We start from the raw sequence: 20675 nt of genomic DNA, 5'->3' as shown, positions 1-20675 counted from the left end.
TTATTTAAGTGACTGGATATAGATAGAATCACCAAGTTGAGCGCGACAGCATTGTTCACTAAAGAATAGAGTTTTTACTAGTGTTCTGTGAAATACTGTATAGTCAAAGTGCAACCCCTTAATATTCAGTTTCTTTGCACAACTGAAAAAAATCCTCAAAAAAAGCTTTTTACCTGGCGTTGTATAAGATGTTTTCATTCACTTAATTCGCAGAATACTAGAAACGATAAGTGAGTTTCCGCATATCTCAATAACGTCAGTAACTTCTTTATTCTTCTGTTTATGTCTGTCCTCACTACAAGTTGCACATTTTTAATTTTTGGTGCCAAGGCTGCTGTTTATTTTTTGACTGATTAGTTGCGGATTTTGTCTATTGTCACAATTGCAAACAATTGGAAATGTATGTTCTTCAATGCCTGAGAGCTGCAAGACGCGACGTACTGAAAATCTATGTATCAAACTGTTTTGATTTAATTCTATTGTTTATGTATCCTATTTCCAGAAACCATAATATTTGCCTCTCTAATATTATTTCTTTATCGTACTATAACCATCGATACAGTTCCCATTTCTTTCATGCGAGATATTGATACTCTGTATTACCCGAAATGACTATATGTTACTGCTCGAATTCTACTCGAAGTGAAAAAATGCTTTCATTCAATACAATAAAAATCGTGAGGGCACATCGAATTTATCATCAAAATGGTGTTAACTGTACACATCCTGTTACTGATGGTTCCTCAAGCATAGAAAAAGGTACTCACTGTTACAGTGTAACTCTAAATTTCTCACGTACCCGAGTACTCCCCATTTCTTTCCCAATACCTCACAATAGTAAGATAGGTGTCTCATTGTCTGATAATGAGTGGCCGATTCCAGATTAAATTTATCTGCTGGTTAGACATGAGTAAATGTACCATCTAATGTTATGCTGCTGCTTGCCTTTATTCCTGTTGGGAAAGTGATAGTTGAATATAAGTTCAGTTAGGACAGGAGATATTCTACTTCTTTCTTCTCTGTATAATTCTATAATTCCGCCCTGAAAAGTCAACACTGAAGTACTGAAACTCATAGTTGAAAGTAAATTCAGTTAAGATAGGAAATGTTTTACTCCCTTCTTCTCTGTATAATTTTGCCCTATAAAGTCAGTACTGAAGTCCCCACACATAGGGTACTGGTACTGAAAATAAAACTATTCCAGAAATAAGACACGATATATTAACCTTTACATGATACAAAGGTTGTTCGACGTACTGATGACCCATTTTCTGTCAGATTTCATACATATGTTTGTATATCCTTATCATGGCCTCCTCCATAGAAATGAAAAAACTGTGGATCCAAATATCCCGATAGAACTACTTTCAGAATTTCCATTCATTTACTTGAAAAACTGAACAAGTACAGATTAATTTGTCAGTTGTAACTCGTGCTGCAAAACAGAAAATCTGTGAAAATATGACTGCAGGTTCTCTTTAACAACATTCTGGCAAGACGACATTTTAATTCCGGGAGTTACGATTTTGTAAAACCCCATGTCATTCCAAGCATGTGTGTAAATTTTTACCTCTCTATTTACATAATTCCGTGGTTTATTAAGTTTTCAAATTTATACTGACTTTTTGATCACCCGGTACATTAACCTTTCCATGTGTCACACTCGCTGGACAATAATGTGTCACTTGCCTTTGTTCGTATCTCATTGGACTTTCGAAATGCAGTTTTCTAAAGCTTCTTCTCTGCTCTTGTACCGATGCCCTCGCTACAGGCGGACCTCCAGCTTGAATCACCTGGCCCGGGGTCGCTGTCCTCTTTCCTGCCACCCCTTTAAGTGGTTGCTGGCGTAACTCCCACAGAGCAGTTTCGCTACGCTGTTGTGGAGCTGGCTTTTCAAAACTATAAACGACTCGACTCACGTTCCCTGTCCTACCTTCTGCTCAAAGACATGCATTGTATAGGAATGGTGTGTTAATTACCGTCAATTGACTGTCATCCCTTTTAGCATTACACATTGATAGGCAAATGTTCTCATAACCGTCGATTTACGTGAGGTGTCATCTTCACCTTCTCATTGCGATTTGTAAAGGTCTCATGTAAGGTGTGAACCCGACCATTTATTCTGCCACCTTACACTTTTTAGGCCAGGTTTATCTTGACCTGTATGTTTTTCTAATACGAGTAATTAGAATGTATATGCATCTACACCTACATGGCTACTCTGAAAATCACTCTTAAGCGACTGGCAGAGAACTCATTGAACAACTTTCACACCAATTCCCCATTATTCCACTCTTGAACAACGTGAGGAAAAAACGAACACTTATCTCTTTTGGGTCGAAATCTTATTTCCTTCATTTTATTATTATGATTGATTCTCTTTATGTAGGTCGGCGTCAAGAAAATATTTTCGTATTTGTGAGAGAAAGTTGGTGATTCCACTGCAAAGAGAAACGTTGTTTTAATTTTTTTCCACTCCAAATCGTGTGTTATGTCTGTGACTCTCCTATTCCTCAATAATACAGTACGTGCTGTCCTTCTATGAAATTCTTTGGTGTACTCCATTAGTCCTATCTGGTAAGGATCCTACACCACACAGCAGTTCACGGAAAGAGAACGGACAAGCGTAGTGGAGGTTGTCTCTTTAGAAGATCTGTTGCATCTTCTAATTGTTCTGCCAATAAAACGCGCTTTTTGGTTCACCTTCACCACAACATTCTCTAGGTGTTCTTTCCAATTTCAGTTGTTCCATACTTCTGATTCCTAGGTATTTAGTTGAATTAACGACATTTAGATTTGATTTGGTTTATCGTGTAACCAAAGTTTAACGCATTCCTTTTAGCACTCACATGGATGACTTCATACTTTTCATTATTTAAAGTCAACTGACAATTTTCTCACCAAACATATATCTTATCTAAATCGTTTTGCAATTGGTTTTGATCTTCTGATGACTTTACTAGACGATGAACGACAGCATCATCTGCAAAAAACCTAAGACGGCTGCTCAGACTGTCTCCTAAATCGTTTATTTCAATAAGAAACAGTAGATAGCCTATACCAGTATCTTGGGAAACGAAAGAAATCACTTCTGTTTTATTCGATACTTTTCCTCAGTTATCTCGAACTGTGACCTTTCCGACACGAAGTCACGCCTCCAGTCGCATAACTGAGATAGTATTCCATAAGCACACAATTTGATTACAAGCTGCTTGTGAGGTACGGTGTCAAAAGTCTTCTGGAAATCTAGAAATACGGCATCAATTTCAAATCCCTTGTCGATAGCACTCAACACTTCGCCTAAGTAAAGAGCTAGTTGTGTTTCACAAGAACGATATTTTCTAAATAGGTATTCAAATGGTTCAAATGGCTCTGAGTACTATGGGACTTAACTTCTGAGGTCATCAGTCCCCTAGAACGTAGAACTACTTAAACCTAACTAACCTAAGAACATCACACACATCCATGCCCGAGGCAGGATTCGAACCTGCGACCGTAGCGGTCGGACGGTTCCAGACTGAAGCGCCTAGAACCTCTCGGCCACTCCGGCCGGCTAAATAGGTATTGACTATATGTCAATAGACCGCTCTCTTCGAGGTAATTCATAATGTTAAAACACAATATATGTTCCAAAATCATGCTGCATATCCACATCGACATTAATGATATGGGGCTATAATTTAGTGGATTACTCCTATTACCTTTCTTGAATATTGGTGTCGCCTGTGCCAACTTTCCATTCTTTGAATAAGGATCTTTCGTCGAGAAAGCAGTTAAGTAAGGAGATATTGCATCAGGAACTCTGAAAGGAACCTAATTGGCACACAGTCTGTACCGGAAAACTTGGTTTTATTACGTGATTTAAATTGCTTCACTACTTCGAGGATATCTAGTTCTAAGTTACTGATGTTTGCAGCGATTCTTGCTTCAAATTCTGGAATATTGACTTCGTCTTCTTTGGTGAAGGCATTTGGAAGGCTGTGTTTAGTAAGTCTGCTTTAGCAGCACTGTCGTCGACAGTATTCCCATTGCTATCGCGCAGAGAAGGCATTGATTGTCTCTTGCCGACAGCATACTTTAGATACTACCAGAATCTCTTTTGATTTTCTGCCATGTTTCGAGACAAAGTTTCGTTGTGGAAACTTTTATAAGTATCTCGCATTGAAGTCTGCGCTAAATTTCAAGTTTCTGTAAAAGTTCGCCAATCTTGGGAATTTTGCGTTAGTTAAAATTTGGCATGCTTTTCTCGTTGTTTGTGCAACAGTGGTCTCACCTGATCGCGTACCATGAGGGATTAGCTGCGTCTTTTGTTAGTTTATTTGGGTTAATTTCTCAATTACTGTCGATCATATTTCATTGAATTCTAGCCACATCTAGTCTACACTTACACCGTTAGTTTGGAAGGAGTAGAGATTGTCGCTCCGGAAGGCGTCAAGCGAATTTTTATCTGATTTTTTGAATAGATACATTTTTCGTTTATTTTTGGTGGATTTGGAGTTCAGTCTCGCTACGACAACTCTGTGTTCAGTAATTCCTGTATCCGTTTTAATGCTCGTTATTGTCCCAGGTATTGTTTGTTGCGAAGAGGTCAAGTGTGTTTTCATAACCATTTAGGCCCTACTATTTGCGTGGGCACATGAACCAATTGCTCGAAATAATTTTCAGAGAATGAACACCGTTCCTAGTTTTCAAAGAAGAGCTCTTAAACCCATAGCAGCTTCCCCATTTCTTACTCGTGGCCAAAAAATTCACAAAAAGCATTAAATAAACTGGATCTACTCTGTCAGTGATTGACAATGTGAGGTTTCCACGGTTGTATTGTAAACTATCTTATAAATAGAGTTACCAACCACTAATTTAAAGACCTTTCCTTTCAACACAATTAATTTTACATACCATTACAAGTTTCGAACTTCCGTTCATAGTCAGATGTCTATATTGCAATATAAACTGCTAATCAGACGTTGGTTGTTTCGTTTGCCATAATGCCCCATCATGAAAATATATAAACGATAAATATTCGTAAAGTAATTCCCTATCGTAAAATTATACGAGGACCGGTCAATAAGTAATGCAACACATTTTTTTCTGAAAGCAGGCTGGCTTTATTCAGGATTCCAACACGCAATATTATTCCCCACTCTTTTGGCTACAAACCGTATTTTTCAACATAGTCTCTGTTCAATGCGACGTCTTTTCGCTAAATTACTGGGAGGGCCTGTATGCCCACTCAGTACAACTCTAGAAGTCGACGACCGCCGCCATGACTTTACCGGCTGAGAGTGCGGCTTTCAACTTTTTCTTCGGAGGAGCGGTCGTGTTGCACAACTCCATGGATTGTTTCGGTTCCGGCTCGAAGTGATGAACCCATGTTGCATCGTCTGTTTCGATGTTCGAAAAAATTTGTCAGGATCAGCCTCGTAACGTGCAAGCAATCCCTCACAGATGGCCCTCTGCTGCTTTTTATTGTCTTCTGTTAGGTGGCGAGGAACTCAGAGGCCACACACCTTTGAGCACCACACAGGAGTGTGTCAGCACTACCAACAGAGACGGCCAGCTGTGCAGCGAGGTATTTGATTGTGATCCGTCGATCACTTCGAATGGGTGTGTCCGCACTTTCCAACACTCCAGGAGTCACAGCCGTGTGCGGCCGGCTGGCAAGCAGGGGATCGGACAGGTTTGCACGACCTTGTTGCGATGATGACAGACGCCTCACCCAACGAATTACCTAGCTTTTGTTCAGTGCTAAGTCTCCGTAGACACTCTGCCAGCGGCTGTCTGAGATGCTCTGGTTTTCCGCCAAATGAAACTCTATGACAGCTCTCTGGTTGGAACGCACTCCGTTACAGATGCCATTTTGTAGCTACGTATAGCACAGTCACCAATTTTAACTTCATGAAACTATAGGGGCTGAAGCGGGGCTATTCCACAATGCTCCACAAAAGATTCCACATTTTTTCAATCGAAACTGGACGAGAAACAAAAGTGCTGGCGTATGTAGTGAACGCCCCTGGTATTAAATGATAAATATTCATAAAGAAATTTCCTTTATGAATATTTAAATCTTCATAAAAGAATTTCCTTTATGAATATTTATCATTCAATGTATTTTAACGATTGGACAACAATGCAAACAAAATACCCAACGCCTGATTAGCATCTCAACTTGTAATGCAGCCATCTGAGGATGAACGAAAGTTCAAAACCGGTAATGGCACGGAAAAGTAAAGTACGTTGAAAAAAAAGTCTGTAAATTAGTGGTTGGTGGCTGTTTTTGAAACATAGTTAATAAATAAAATAAGGCAATTGTTATGGAAACCAATTGAATTTTAAAAAAATTACAATATGCTCTCACGTCCTTCACCACAAAAAATAAAATAATATTCTGCAGTTTAGTAAGGCAGGAACTACCAAACTGTGTGCCGAACTATAACGAGACCAAAACGAAGTTAACAAGTTGGTTGGCGTGAAATTGCAGTTGTGATGTCAGGATTCCTCTACATATGTAACATTTAGTTCAGCTCTTGTTCAGCTCTTGATCTTACTATCAGTTGTTTATAGTAGTAATCTTCCAACATACTGCATAGTCAGTACTAAGGAAAGTTTCATCTCTCACTAAATAAACCACACACATGCTGTGCTTATCTGGCAAACTTTTTAAATTACCGTAAAAAATGCAGTTAACCAGAATAAGTGACTTATTTCTGCGGCTGGATACCATTGCAGGCGTGACACTGTCACCTTTCTCTAAAGCCTAGAACTTCATTACATAGACTGTTTACTAGTCGTGTTGTTGTTGTTGTGGTCTTCAGTCCTGAGACTGGTTTGATGCAGCTCTCCATGCTACTCTATCCTGTGCAAGCTTCTTCATCTCCCAGTACCTACTGCAACCTACATCCTTCTGAATCTGCTTAGTGTATTCATCTCTTGGTCTCCCTCTTCGATTTTTACCCTCCACGCTGCCCTCCAATACTAACTTGGTGATCCCTTGATGCCTCAGAACATGTCCTACCAACCGATCCCTTCTTCTGGTCAAGTTGTGCCACAAACTTCTCTTCTCCCCAATCCTATTCAATACCTCCTCATTAGTTATGTGATCTACCCATCTAATCTTCAGCATTCTTCTGTAGCACCACATTTCGAAAGCTTCTATTCTCTTCTTGTCCAAACTATTTATCGTACATGTTTCACTTCCATACATGGCTACACTCCATACAAATACTTTCTGAAATGACTTCCTGACACTTAAATCTATACTCGATGTTAACAAATTTCTCTTCTTCAGAAACGCTTTCCTTGCCATTGCCAGTCTACATTTTATATCCTCTCTACTTCGACCATCATCAGTTATTTTGCTCCCCAAATAGCAAAACTCCTTTACTACTTTAAGTGTCTAAAGCTGCATGCCCTCGGGAAAAATTACGGCCGTAGTTTCCCCTTGCTTTCAGCCGTTCGCAGTACCAGCACAGCAAGGCGTTTTGGTTATTGTTACAAGGCCAGATCAGTCAATCATCCAGACTGTTGCCCTTGCAACTACTGAAAAGGCTGCTGCCCCTCTTCAAGAACCACACGTTTGTCTGGCCTCTCAACAGGTACCCCTCCGTTGTGGTTGCACCTACTGGACGGTTATCTGTATCGCTGAGGCACGCAAGCCTCCCCACCAACGGCAAGGTCCATGGGGGGGGGGGGGGGGGTTACTAGTCATACATACATCGTAATAGGTGATTCTGTATTTTTGGTTTGTTTCTAAGATGGAAATAAAGATCCATTCTGGCGTTCTGCTAAACTACTGTGGAGAAACCGCTACAAATTACATAGTGTAGTGCCGGCCGTTGTGGCCGGGCGGTTGTAGGCACTTCGTCTGGAACCGCGCGACCGCTACGGCCGCAGGTTCGACTCCTGCCTTGGGCATGGATGTGTGTGATGTCCTTAGGTTAGTTAGGTTTAAGTAGTTCTAAGTCTAGGGGACTGATGAGCTCAGATGTTAAGTCCCATAGTGCTCGGAGCCATTTGAATTTGAACAGCGTGCAGTGTGCTATAGAGGTGTTCGTCAGGTCTAGCTCACCTCGCAGTTTCTCAAACTATCTCCCTATGCCCCTGTGTATTATACAATACGAGTGGATCTTAAACCGATTATCGCGTAAGGAACTCGACTTTAATTCTACACTCCTGGAAATTGAAATAAGAACACCGTGAATTCATTGTCCCAGGAAGGGGAAACTTTATTGACACATTCCTGGGGTCAGATACATCACATGATCACACTGACAGAACCACAGGCACATAGACACAGGCAACAGAGCATGCACAATGTCGGCACTAGTACAGTGTATATACACCTTTCGCAGCAATGCAGGCTGCTATTCTCCCATGGAGACGATCGTAGAGATGCTGGATGTAGTCCTGTGGAACGGCTTGCCATGCCATTTCCACCTGGCGCCTCAGTTGGACCAGCGTTTGTGCTGGACGTGCAGACCGCGTGAGACGCCGCTTCATCCAGTCCCAAACATGCTCAATGGGGGACAGATCCGGAGATCTTGCTGGCCAGGGTAGTTGACTTACACCTTCTAGAGCACGTTGGGTGGCACGGGATACATGCGGACGTGCATTGTCCTGTTGGAACAGCAAGTTCCCTTGCCGGTCTAGGAATGGTAGAACGATGGGTTCGATGACGGTTTGGATGTACCGTGCACTATTCAGTGTCCCCTCGACGATCACCAGTGGTGTACGGCCAGTGTAGGAGATCGCTCCCCACACTATGATGCCGGGTGTTGGCCCTGTGTGCCTCGGTCGTATGCAGTCCTGATTGTGGCGCTCACCTGCACGGCGCCAAACACGCATACGACCATCATTGGCACCAAGGCAGAAGCGACTCTCATCGCTGAAGACGACACGTCTCCATTCGTCCCTCCATTCACGCCTGTCGCGACACCACTGGAGGCGGGCTGCACGATGTTGGGGCGTGAGCGGAAGACGGCCTAACGGTGTGCGGGACCGTAGCCCAGCTTCATGGAGACGGTTGCGAATGGTCCTCGCCGATACCCCAGGAGCAACAGTGTCCCTAATTTGCTGGGAAGTGGCGGTGCGGTCCCCTACGGCACTGCGTAGGATCCTACGGTCTTGGCGTGCATCCGAGCGTCGCTGCGGTCCGGTCCCAGATCGACGGGCACGTGCACCTTCCGCCGACCACTGGCGACAACATCGATGTACTGTGGAGACCTCACGCCCCACGTGTTGAGCAATTCGGCGGTACGTCCACCCGGCCTCCCGCATGCCCACTATACGCCCTCTCTCAAAGTCCGTCAACTGCACATACGGTTCACGTCCACGCTGTCGCGGCATGCTACCAGTGTTAAAGACTGCGATGGAGCTCCGTATGCCACGGCAAACTGGCTGTCACTGACGGCGGCGGTGCACAAATGCTGCGCAGCTAGCGCCATTCGACGGCCAACACCGCGGTTCCTGGTGTGTCCGCTGTGCCGTGCGTGTGATCATTGCTTGTACAGCCCTCTCGCAGTGTCCGGAGCAAGTATGGTGGGTCTGACACACCGGTGTCATTGTGTTCTTTTTTCCATTTCCAGGAGTGTATATTCAGATCGTAGATACCATAATCAGCATCTGTTGCATACGATTGTGTAATCGATTTAATAATTGGTTTCAAGAAGTCACAGACAAAGCAGACATATACAGCAATAGCAATGGATAACATAAAGAAAATGACCACATGTGGTATTTTAATGGCTAAAGCCAAAAGTGAAGTAATAAATTAGTGTCTGACACACAAGTGTGTTTCAATGAAAGCTATAAAATCTCGCTACAAACTTACCACCGGCGGTACATTCCTCTTATCTCGACTGCACGTGTCAGGCGACTACATATATGGGTGCGGACTCGCAGTTCATTGTAAGTAACCGTGAAAGGGACGCCTTCGGACAAAGCAGTTTCCGTGTGTGGAGTGTTATATCTTTAGCTAGAGCCAAAAACCTCCACAATTATACGTGCAACTGTGCCTGCTGCTCTCCCATGGCCTTAGTCCGATGATTTGTACATCCCACCAGAAGAGAATTTTCGATAACATATTGCTCATCTTTTGAAGGAATATTTCTAATAGGAAACAATTTGGGGCATTGAGTGCGTAACTCGACCTCAAGATTTGATTCCTTTAGAGCTTGTTCGGGACTGTTTTCGCGGCGTATGTTCTGACTAGCAATCCTGTTTCCCAGAACCTTGCTGCGCTAAGAGTAGTTTTGAAAAATCAACTGCATTCTCCACCTGTGCTCTCAAACCACCACTAACAGCTTCACGCGTCGTTATATCCGCTGTATTCCTACCGGAATAATGATACTCGCCATGGAATTACTTTTGTTGCGTCATACTAACACATACCTTTCTTGTATTTAAAACGTGTCATTAAGTTTAAACCCTGACTCTTCGTCTGGACCTGAACTGTCACAATTCATAAAACCATGTCTTTCGTCCTACACTTTGCCTAGCGTTCGTGATCTACGAGATACAACTATCTGAGCTATTTTTTTTTTTTTTTGTCGCTCTTGACTGGAGGAAATCTGTGAGCTGTCACTTAAAAATCCGATGATTAAGTTACATGATTTTATAAATTTTATTTTGTACGCTGTGATTACTTTAGAGTTGCTGCTGAGCACACTGGCTCCAATACGAAGAAGGATAGTGATACACTATACGGAATAGAAGGTGATCTGATATTGCAGTGCTTGTGTTGCTAAGAAGAATGCATGTCCAAAGAAACGTTGCATCGTTCTTCTTAACAACACAGGCACTGCAATATCGTATTTATCCGCAAATACCAGGCAGCGACTTTCAATTAAAATGTCATCACCTGCACGGGAATTACACAATGTGTTGTTAAGCACGAACGGTGACGTTTGGATGTTTGGATCCTGCCATGAGTCGTGCACGGATAGGCAAAGCTGTTAAGGCGACCGCTCTCGTAAAGAGGGAACAAACTGAAGGTTGTTCGTATTCGGAACTGTGAATATATTTCATATACAGGACGAAAGGACGTACGTTTTAGGCGAATATCGATCAATGGCAAAACTGACAGTACACATTTCATTAAACTTTATGGGGCATTCGCTCTGATATTACGAGGTATATTTTGTATAATCTTGTTGTATCTGTGGCGCACATAAAACAAATATATGAATGAATGCACTAAAATAAAACGTCTTCGAATTTTTACGTAACTTAGCAGATTAAATTCACAAACAGACTAGGTTTCCAATTCCTGTCTCTTCCAGGTGCCCCAAAATGGTGCAGCCCATTGATAAAATGGAGTTGGGCTTGCGACGACAATGTGATGCCGGGATTTCAGTGTGCATCACGAGTGCAGACATGTACCTGCAAACAAACAAACCGTAACTTTATTTTATCGATATCGTAATTAAATCTGCACGGCTACCCCCCCCCCCCCCCCATACAACGAACGTAGCTATTAATGTTTTAAAGGTTCAGAACGAAAACATTGGTGTAAACAATTATTATTATTATATTATTACATGATTAATTAATACAAATTATTTTGCTTTACTCCTGATATCTTCTGTGGAGCCTCTCTATTAAGAGCGTCGTCCTTGCATACACCGCGATGATCCATTATTTCCTTGATGTGGTCATTCCAAGAACGTCGTACTGTGCTACGTTCACGTCTTCCAAGTGATTTCATTCAAAAATTTTATTTGACCACTTATGATCTGGAATTCTCAACAAATGCCAATATGACTTTAATGATTTTCTTTCAAATCTTTCTATCGCTGTCTCATTTGCCCTCATTCTAGATCTTACTTCATCATTAGGTTTTTCTCAATTCTTGATATTCGGACGCTGCTTCGTAAATAATCCATTCTACAGCTATTCCCTTCTTTTGAGGCCTTCATTTAATTTCTTTGTTCTGATCCACAGCATATGACAGGTTCAACCATTAGTGTACCCACTCTTTACTTATTGTTAGAAATAGTTCTGTCCCACCAAAAAGAATCCATACACTCTATTACTTTTCTGCTTTGTTTTATTCTGAATTTTACTTCTGTATTATCCAATTCATTTTTGTCAACATATAATCCTAGGCATTTAAATTTTTCTGTCTGTCTCCTAACTGTTTGTTCACTAATGTGTCACTATTAACTACCACATATTCGGTTTTCCTTAGACTCATCTGCAGTGCCCATTTGTCATATTCCCAATATAATGATCGAATCATGAAGTCAGGATCGGTTTCAATTTGTGCTAGAATGGCATAGTCATTAGAAAACCTTAAAGAAAACACCTGGATATAATTAACAATGTTTCCCATCCCCCTCAACCGTTCTTCCATTTTCTACGAATAAATAAAATAAAATGTCCTCGTGTCAGCCCTTTTGTGACATTAATAGGTGCTGATAATTTTGACCCTCTTTTAATCTCCGTTTCCCGTTTGGATTCCGGTCGGTGCAAGTTTACTTGCTGAGAGCCATCCAGATGTCGACTGTTCCGCAGAATCCCGAAAGTCAAACCAGCTCGTGGAAAGAAAGTCGCCATCGAGGCTCACACGACAGCAGCGCCGACGTTCGCAGGAATCTGGATCTGACACTGCGGGGTCGGGACCGGTCGCTGCTGCTAATTTCATAAAGGAGAAAGCACTAGCAGAGCAGTTTCCTCGGAGTGGAAGTCAAAGATCCGATGCCTGCCCCGGTCTGTGCGTTTCGCGGAAGAATCTGGTGCACTTAAAGGAAAGTAAGTGTTGTGAATCCTTTCCACGTACACTGTTTCTATAAAGGTGTATGAATTCCTGACACTCACTTCACAGTCTAAACACGTGCTTTCAGATTATTTGACAGTAATTCTACAGGACGTTGCCAGAAGCGAATAGTGAATGAGGCATACGTCAAAGTATGACAAGACTATTGTTGCTCACTATAGAAAAAAATACGAGCTTACCGAGTATCGGACCAGATTTGCGACTGGATTCACGACTTTCTTGCAGGTAGAACTCAACACGTCGCTCTTTACCGAACAAAATCGACAAATGCAAAGGTAATTTCGAGAGTACCCCAAAGGAAGAGTGATAGGACCGTTATTGTTTACAATGGACATAAATGATCTAGCAGGATCCGTCGGAAGCACTTTCAGGATGTTCACAGACTGTTGTCTATAAGAAGATAGCAACGCCAGAAAGCAGTAACGATTTGCAGAAGGACCAACAGAGCATTTATACATGGTGCAGTACTGGCAGTTGACCCTGAGAGTAAACAAATGTAGCGTGTTGCGCATACATAGGAAGATAAATCCCCTATTGTACAACCACACTTTCGACGACAAACTGCCGGTAACAGTAACTACCATAAAGTTTCTAGAGTATTAATCTGGAGAGATTTTAGATGGAATGGCTACATAAAACATTTAGTAAGAAAGGCAAATGCCAGACTGGGATTCATAGGAAGAATCTCAAGGAAATACAATTCATCCATTAAGGGTGACGAGGCGCTTATTCGAACTATGCTTGTGTATTTTTCATCAATCTGGGACCCTTACCAAGTAGGACACACAGAAGAGATAGAGAAGATCCAACGAAGAGTGGTGCGTTTCAACATAGGATCTTCAACCTTCTACAGAACGTTACAGAGATGCTTAACAAACTCCACTGGCAGACGCTACAAGAGAGGTGTTGTGCATCACGGAGAGTTTTATTATTGAAATTTCTAGAGTATACTTTCCGGGAAGAGTCGGACAACATATTAATTCTTCCCACATATGCGTCGCGAAATGATCACAACGAGAAAATTCGAGAAATGAGAGCTAATGCAGAGGCTTACCGACAATCATTCCTCCCACGCGCCATTAGCGAATGGAACAGGGAAGGGGGTATCAGTTAGTGGTACAAGAAGTACCCTCCACCACACACTGTCAGGTGACATGCAGAGTACTGATGTAGATATATTTACACATGTTTTAGTAGGTATAACTCATATGGCAGATCTTGAGCAATGGAAGTGTCTGTAGCTAACTGCTGGTTGTGTAACATAAAGATGAGTTTGCAGGTGGAGAAGCACCACATGCGAGTGAACAATATGGGCTGTATTTGCCGTAGAAATCAAAGTGGCATACAAGAAATATTTTTTAGGATTACTATTTAATTCAAAATTTATTTCTGGGTTGTAGTTTGCTACATTACAACCTCTGTTCCAAACAATCTCAGGAATTCTCTATGGGATTGAGCGGACTGCTTGAGCTTCTGTAGGCTGCCTCACTCCTGTCAGACCATGAATGTATACGTGCAGTCTTGTGAACACAGTTCCTGTCATCGTGGAAGACTGGAGTTACCACAGCACACTCGTTATGAGGATGTAGAAAAAGGCCTTCACTTGGTCATCGAGAATACTGAAATACACTCCTGGAAATGGAAAAAAGAACACATTGACACCGGTGTGTCAGACCCACCATACTTGCTCCGGACACTGCGAGAGGGCTGCACAAGCAATGATCACACGCACGGCACAGCGGACACACCAGGAACCGCGATGTTGGCCGTCGAATGGCGCTAGCTGCGCAGCATTTGTGCACCGCCCCCGTCAGTGTCAGCCAGTTTGCCGTGGCATACGGAGCTCCATCGCAGTCTTTAACACTGGTAGCATGCCGCGACAGCGTGGACGTGAACCGTATGTGCAGTTGACGGACTTTGAGCGAGGGCGTATAGTGGGCATGCGGGAGGCCGGGTGGACGTACTGCCGAATTGCTCAACACGTGGGGCGTGAGGTCTCCACAGTACATCGATGTTGTCGCCAGTGGTCGGCGGAAGGTGCACGTGCCCGTCGACCTGGGACCGGACCGCAGCGACGCACGGATGCACGCCAAGACCGTAGGATCCTATGCAGTGCCGTAGGGGACCGCACCGCCACTTCCCAGCAAATTAGGGACACTGTTGCTCCTGGGGTATCGGCGAGGACGATTCGCAACCGTCTCCATGAAGCTGGGCTACGGTCCCGCACACCGTTAGGCCGTCTTCCGCTCACGCCCCAACATCGTGCAGCCCGCCTCCAGTGGTGTCGCGAATGGAGGGACGAATGGAGACGTGTCGTCTTCAGCGATGAGAGTCGCTTCTGCCTTGGTGCCAATGATGGTCGTATGCGTGTTTGGCGCCGTGCAGGTGAGCGCCACAATCAGGACTGCATACGACCGAGGCACACAGGGCCAACACCCGGCATCATGGTGTGGGGAGCGATCTCCTACACTGGCCGTACACCACTGGTGATCGTCGAGGGGACATTGAATAGTGCACGGTACATCCAAACCGTCATCGAACCCATCGTTCTACCATTCCTACACCGGCAAGGGAACTTGCTGTTCCAACAGGACAATGCACGTCCGCATGTATCCCGTGCCACCCAACGTGCTCTAGAAGGTGTAAGTCAACTACCCTGGCCAGCAAGATCTCCGGATCTGTCCCCCATTGAGCATGTTTGGGACTGGATGAAGCGTCGTCTCACGCGGTCTGCACGTCCAGCACGAACGCTGGTCCAACTGAGGCGCCAGGTGGAAATGGCATGGCAAGCCGTTCCACAGGACTACATCCAGCATCTCTACGATCGTCTCCATGGGAGAATTGCAGCCTGCATTGCTGCGAAAGGTGGATATACACTGTACTAGTGCCGACATTGTGCATGCTCTGTTGCCTGTGTCTATGTGCCTGTGGTTCTGTCAGTGTGATCATGTGATGTATCTGACCCCAGGAATGTGTCAATAAAGTTTCCCCTTCCTGGGACAATGAATTCACGGTGTTCTTATTTCAATTTCCAGGAGTGTAAATATAGTAGTTGATGTTCATGGCAGCCTCAATGAGTGGCTGCAAGTGTTGGTATGAAAAACACCCCGCAGCCACCTCTGGCCTGAGTCCAACCCTCAATGCGCTATACGTTAAAGGCCTCATTCAGTCGACTGTGCACTCGACGCCCTGTATCATTTGAAAAATAAATAAATGAAGAAATAAAAATCGCTACTCGTTGGAACACATTACACGCTTCCGATTAGCTATTGTCAAGTTTCTGTATTGTTTGGTCCACTGAAGACGACCAGTGGCATTTTCCGAGGTGCTAGACACTATACGTTCATTGCATGCAGTTCTGTTCGCATTGACCGCACGGAAACAGGTTGAGACAGATATGGATTCATTGAAAGTAGCACCATCGGCGCATATGTAAATGATTGAAGTTGCAGTTATTTGTAACAGACCTCCACCAAAGCATATTCATGTTGTCGGTGTTTAGTGTTGTTACCGGGCCTGTTAGGGTATATGAGGGGATTGATCAGCGCCAGATGTTGAGTAATCACTGAGAAGGACACGGAGATGCCGCATACTCGTTTGAAACAGCGTTATCTGTACCTGACAGAGTTTGAAAGGGGTCTCATTGTGGGCCACCATTTGGAGGACTGGTCAAAACATGAAATATCCAGATATGTGGGCATTCGGATGTGACAGTGGCCCAATGTTGGCTTGTGTGGGAATATGAGGGTAGGCATATACATCGTCAATGTTCTGGTCGACCACATCTGACCTCCACAAGGGAGGAAAGCTGTATTATATACCAAGGACATTGTACTCCTCACATTTGCACCTGTCATCCGAAAACAAGTAATTGACTCTCAGAAACATTCTGTGGCATAACTCATTATCGGTTGGAGACTAACAGCAGCTGCTGTCCATACCAACGTCTGCATTCTAACTGGTGCCGTTTGCAGGCTGTACAGACTGATGATGAATGGCGTTACATTGTATTCAGCGATGAACTGATTCTGTATTACTCCATACGGCCTTCGTCTGCGAGTACGACGGCGACTTGCGAAGAGATCCCATTCTTCCAATATTTTAAAGAGGCACAGAAGTGTTACTCTTGGTATCATTGGGTGGGAAATTATCAGTTATGGCTTCAGGTCTCCTCTGGTAGTGACTGAGGGAACTCTGAATGTACAACGGTACGTTACGAACGTCCTGCGCCCTCATGCGTTATCTCTCATGTAACAATATCATAGGGTCATTTTTCAACAGAGCAATGCTCATCCTCCACACACGGCATGTATCTCTCCAAACTATCTGTGTGATGATGAGATACTTCCACGGTCAGAAGGAACCCCAACTATGCCACTGACAGAATGTGTGTGAGCCCAGCTCGGTCGTCAAATTTATGCCTGTCCCCGTATCCAGTACATAAAATACCATTTACGGCAGTTGTGGGTCAAATTTCCCCAGAAGATTATACAAAGGATTTATGACACACATCCCAATCAATTCAGTGCATCCATCCGGGCTGGAGCAGATGTAATGTCGGACTGACAACTGAGTACTTACTGCCAAGTTCTCTGTAAATCTGACTCGATTTTGTAGTCAGTGCAATAATTCACATATTCTCTCAGCTCAAAACGTTTGATTTCCTCCTCCCCTTCTGGGTGCTTCACTTTTTTTGTCAGGCAGTATAGATATATGGCCAGCGGCTTTGCTACAGTGATAACACTGGTTCCCATCAGATCACCGAAGTTAAGTGCTGACAGGCTTGGGTAGCACTTGGATGGACGACCGTTAGGGTCTGCCGAGCGCTGTTAGCAGGCGGGTTGCACTCAGCCCTTGTGAGGCCAACTGAGGAGCTACCCGATTGAGAAGTAGCAACTCCAGTCAGGAAAACTGACAACGGCCTCGAGAGTGCTGTGTTGACTACATGGCCCTCCATATCCGCATCCACTGTCGCCTATCGGTTATTAGATGACAACAAATGGTTCAAATGGCTCTGAGCACTATGGGACTTAACATCTGAGGTCATCAGTCCACTAGACTTTGAACTACTTAAACCTAACTAACCTAAAGGCATCACACACATCCGTGCCCGAGGCAGAATTCGAACCTGCGACAGTAGCACCAGCGCGGTTCCGGGCTGAAGTGTCTAGAACCGCTCGGCTACAGCGGCCGGCCGATCGGAACCGTTGGGCATCTCCAGGTAGAGTGCAATTGCAATACTGATGTATGACATGTTTAGCATTGCGGTTGCGGTCTGGTGTTCGTGTGTCAGTATAAAGGCATAAAGTATTTGTGGTGGTGCGCAGGTGAGGTGTACGCGTGGCTGGTGGTGTTGGTACTGCCGGTGAACTCTGCGGTGAACCCGGCGCTGTACACGTTCACAACGCCACGCTACTGGGCGCGCCTGTGCGGGCTGCTGTGCGACCGTCGCAGCCGCCGCCGCAGCCGCGAGCCCCAGGGACTCAGTCGCCAGCAGTACGCTCAGTGCTCGCATCTCACGTCGCTGCCGCTCGTCAAAGTAAGCGCCACACAACTTCTTCCCCTTTTGTAATATTGTTGCAGAAGCATAACGATGTCATTTTGTTTATCGCAGTGGTTCTCAGATTTTCCTCCTCTGCCCCCCCGCCCGTCTTGGAGAAAAACAGTATCTGGCCCCTAACAATTTTCATTAATAAAAGTAGTCATTTTTAAAATATTTTCTTTGCTTGTGCTCTGTTTTATCAAACTCAATGTAGAAGGATTTTTCCCAACAGAAACCAAAACTAAACGAATTATTATAAAGAAAACACGACACAAATTATTTATCTTTATCACAGTTTGATTCATTCAAAACTATGAAACTAACACAGTTTACATTTCAGCAAACGAGAATTATAAGAGCGTCAAAAGTTTAAATTGTTGTTGTTGTGGTCTTCGGTCCTGAGACTGGTTTGATGCAGCTCTCCATGCTACTCTATCCTGTGCAAGCTTCTTCATCTCCCAGTACTTACTGCAACCTACATCCTTCTGAATCTGCTTAGTGTATTCATCTCTTGGTCTCCCTCTACGATTTTTACCCTCCACGCTGCCCTCCAATGCCAAATTTGTGATCCCTTGATGCCTCAGAACATGCCCTACCAACCGGTCCCTAAATTTAAATTAAAAAGTTCGATGTGATGAATGAGCTTGGTTATGAGAAGAAAATTTCTCAAGGCGCGGTGTAATAGCAGAAACAGCCACTCGAAGTTCTTTGCTTACATGTAGTCTCGCACAAGTATGTCGTTGGAACTGAATCAGGATCATCATTGTATTTTGGCTCAGAGGTGACATTCCTCGCTAATATGCATCCAAAACTCCAACAAAGACACTTCATTAAATCTACTGTTCAGTGAAGTATGTCAAGTGAGACCAATAAGTTGTTCTTGCTCTTTTATATTTAGACGTGATAGTGCAGGAGCATTATTGAATGGATTTTTAATTCAGTTAAGTTTGTCGAACTCGTGGCTGAAATACTATTCGAAATGAACTTTTAGTGTTGCAAGATGATGAAGGAGGCAGCTTTCATGGTTCAAATGGCTCTAAGCACTATGGGACTTAACATCTGACGTAATCAGTCCCCTGGACTTAGAACTACTTAAACCTAACTAACCTAAGGACATCACACACATCCATGTCCGAGGCAGGATTAGAACCTGCGCCCGTAGCAGCAGCGCGGTTCCGGACTGAAGCGCCTAGAACCGCTCGGCCACAGGGGCCGACTGCAGCTATTATCTCCACTGGAAGTATCGTATTATCTGTGACCTCTAACGGTGAGACTAGAGTAGGGAACATATCTAGCATGCCACTTTCCACACGGTTTTGCCGCAGCTCTAATCCGTTTATGAGCGCCTTTCATTCCAAGAGGGTACAGTTGCCTAATTACTTTGACGTGAAGTGTTAATAATATTAAGTTTCTCAGAAATATCCGTGAGGTAAGCCATTTTCAATAGGTAATCTGCGTTGCCGAAACATTCTGCCACAGAGTGACTTTTCTCCTTAACGGAACAGAATGCGTCATTCCTTATTTTAGTGACTTTTCTCCTTTAAGAAACAGAATACCTCATTCCTTAGTTCAAACATTCTTTCCACTGCTTTACCCCGTTAAATCCATCGAGAATTACTAGGAAAGAGCAGCTGAGCGTGTTCAGCAGTCACCTCCTCCCATAGCAGTTTAAAAAGCCTTGAATTTATAGATCTTGCTTTAATAAGTGTAACTGTTTCTATATCCGTTTGCAGCACTTCATAAAGGGGTGGGCTAAGTTCTTTAACAGCCAGAGCCTCCCGAAGTATCATGAAGTGAATCCATACTGCATCAGGAACTACACCTTTAACTTTCGCCTGCAATCCATCACGAATTCCTGAAGTTCAGCGAGCCCCATCTGTGCATAATACAATGCACTTATCCATGATATCCAGTTTTGATTAAGAAAAGGCTTTTGAGCTGTGGCTGTTTTCAGTATCGGTTCACAGTAAAGCAATTAGTCTCGAACGTTATTCTCATCAAAGAAACGAACATAAGCAGTCAAATGGACATCTTTATGAATATCAGTCGCTTCGTCCACTTGAAGTGCAAAACAGGTGTTATGCAGTGTATCGATTAATAGCTCGAGTAAATCGTCAGAAATGTCTAAAAATTCCTCTATGCACAGTGACATTAGAGATAGGAATACTTTTCGACTACTGAGCAAATGAGTCACCAAAAATTGTTGATACTATATTAGTCGCTGCTAGTAAAGCTAGAGTTTCTGCAACCGTGTGTGATTTCTTTCATTCAGCAATCCTATGTGAAATCTGATAACAGGCTACAAATCACATTCGACGTTTTAGCGAAGTTCTTCTGGGAATATAACAAAACATTTAGTTC

General features: G+C 43.6%; 1 protein-coding gene and 1 pseudogene across 1 annotated transcript in view; both read left to right on the top strand.

Moving 5' to 3' along the window:
- Positions 1 to 20675, top strand: part of LOC124723077 (relaxin receptor 1) — a 414738-nt gene that overhangs the window by 374295 nt on the left and 19768 nt on the right. The window contains exon 18 of the mRNA XM_047248253.1: positions 18100 to 18311. Within this exon, the coding sequence (XP_047104209.1) occupies positions 18100 to 18311 (212 nt within the window). The remainder of the gene's footprint in view (positions 1 to 18099; positions 18312 to 20675) is intronic.
- Positions 17489 to 17607, top strand: LOC124723389 (annotated as a pseudogene).

The sequence above is a fragment of the Schistocerca piceifrons genome, chromosome X (assembly GCF_021461385.2).
Source record: "Schistocerca piceifrons isolate TAMUIC-IGC-003096 chromosome X, iqSchPice1.1, whole genome shotgun sequence".
Lineage (NCBI taxonomy): Eukaryota > Metazoa > Arthropoda > Insecta > Orthoptera > Acrididae > Schistocerca > Schistocerca piceifrons.
Note: the sequence above shows the minus strand (reverse complement) of the source record. Positions and strands in the feature narration are given on the sequence as shown.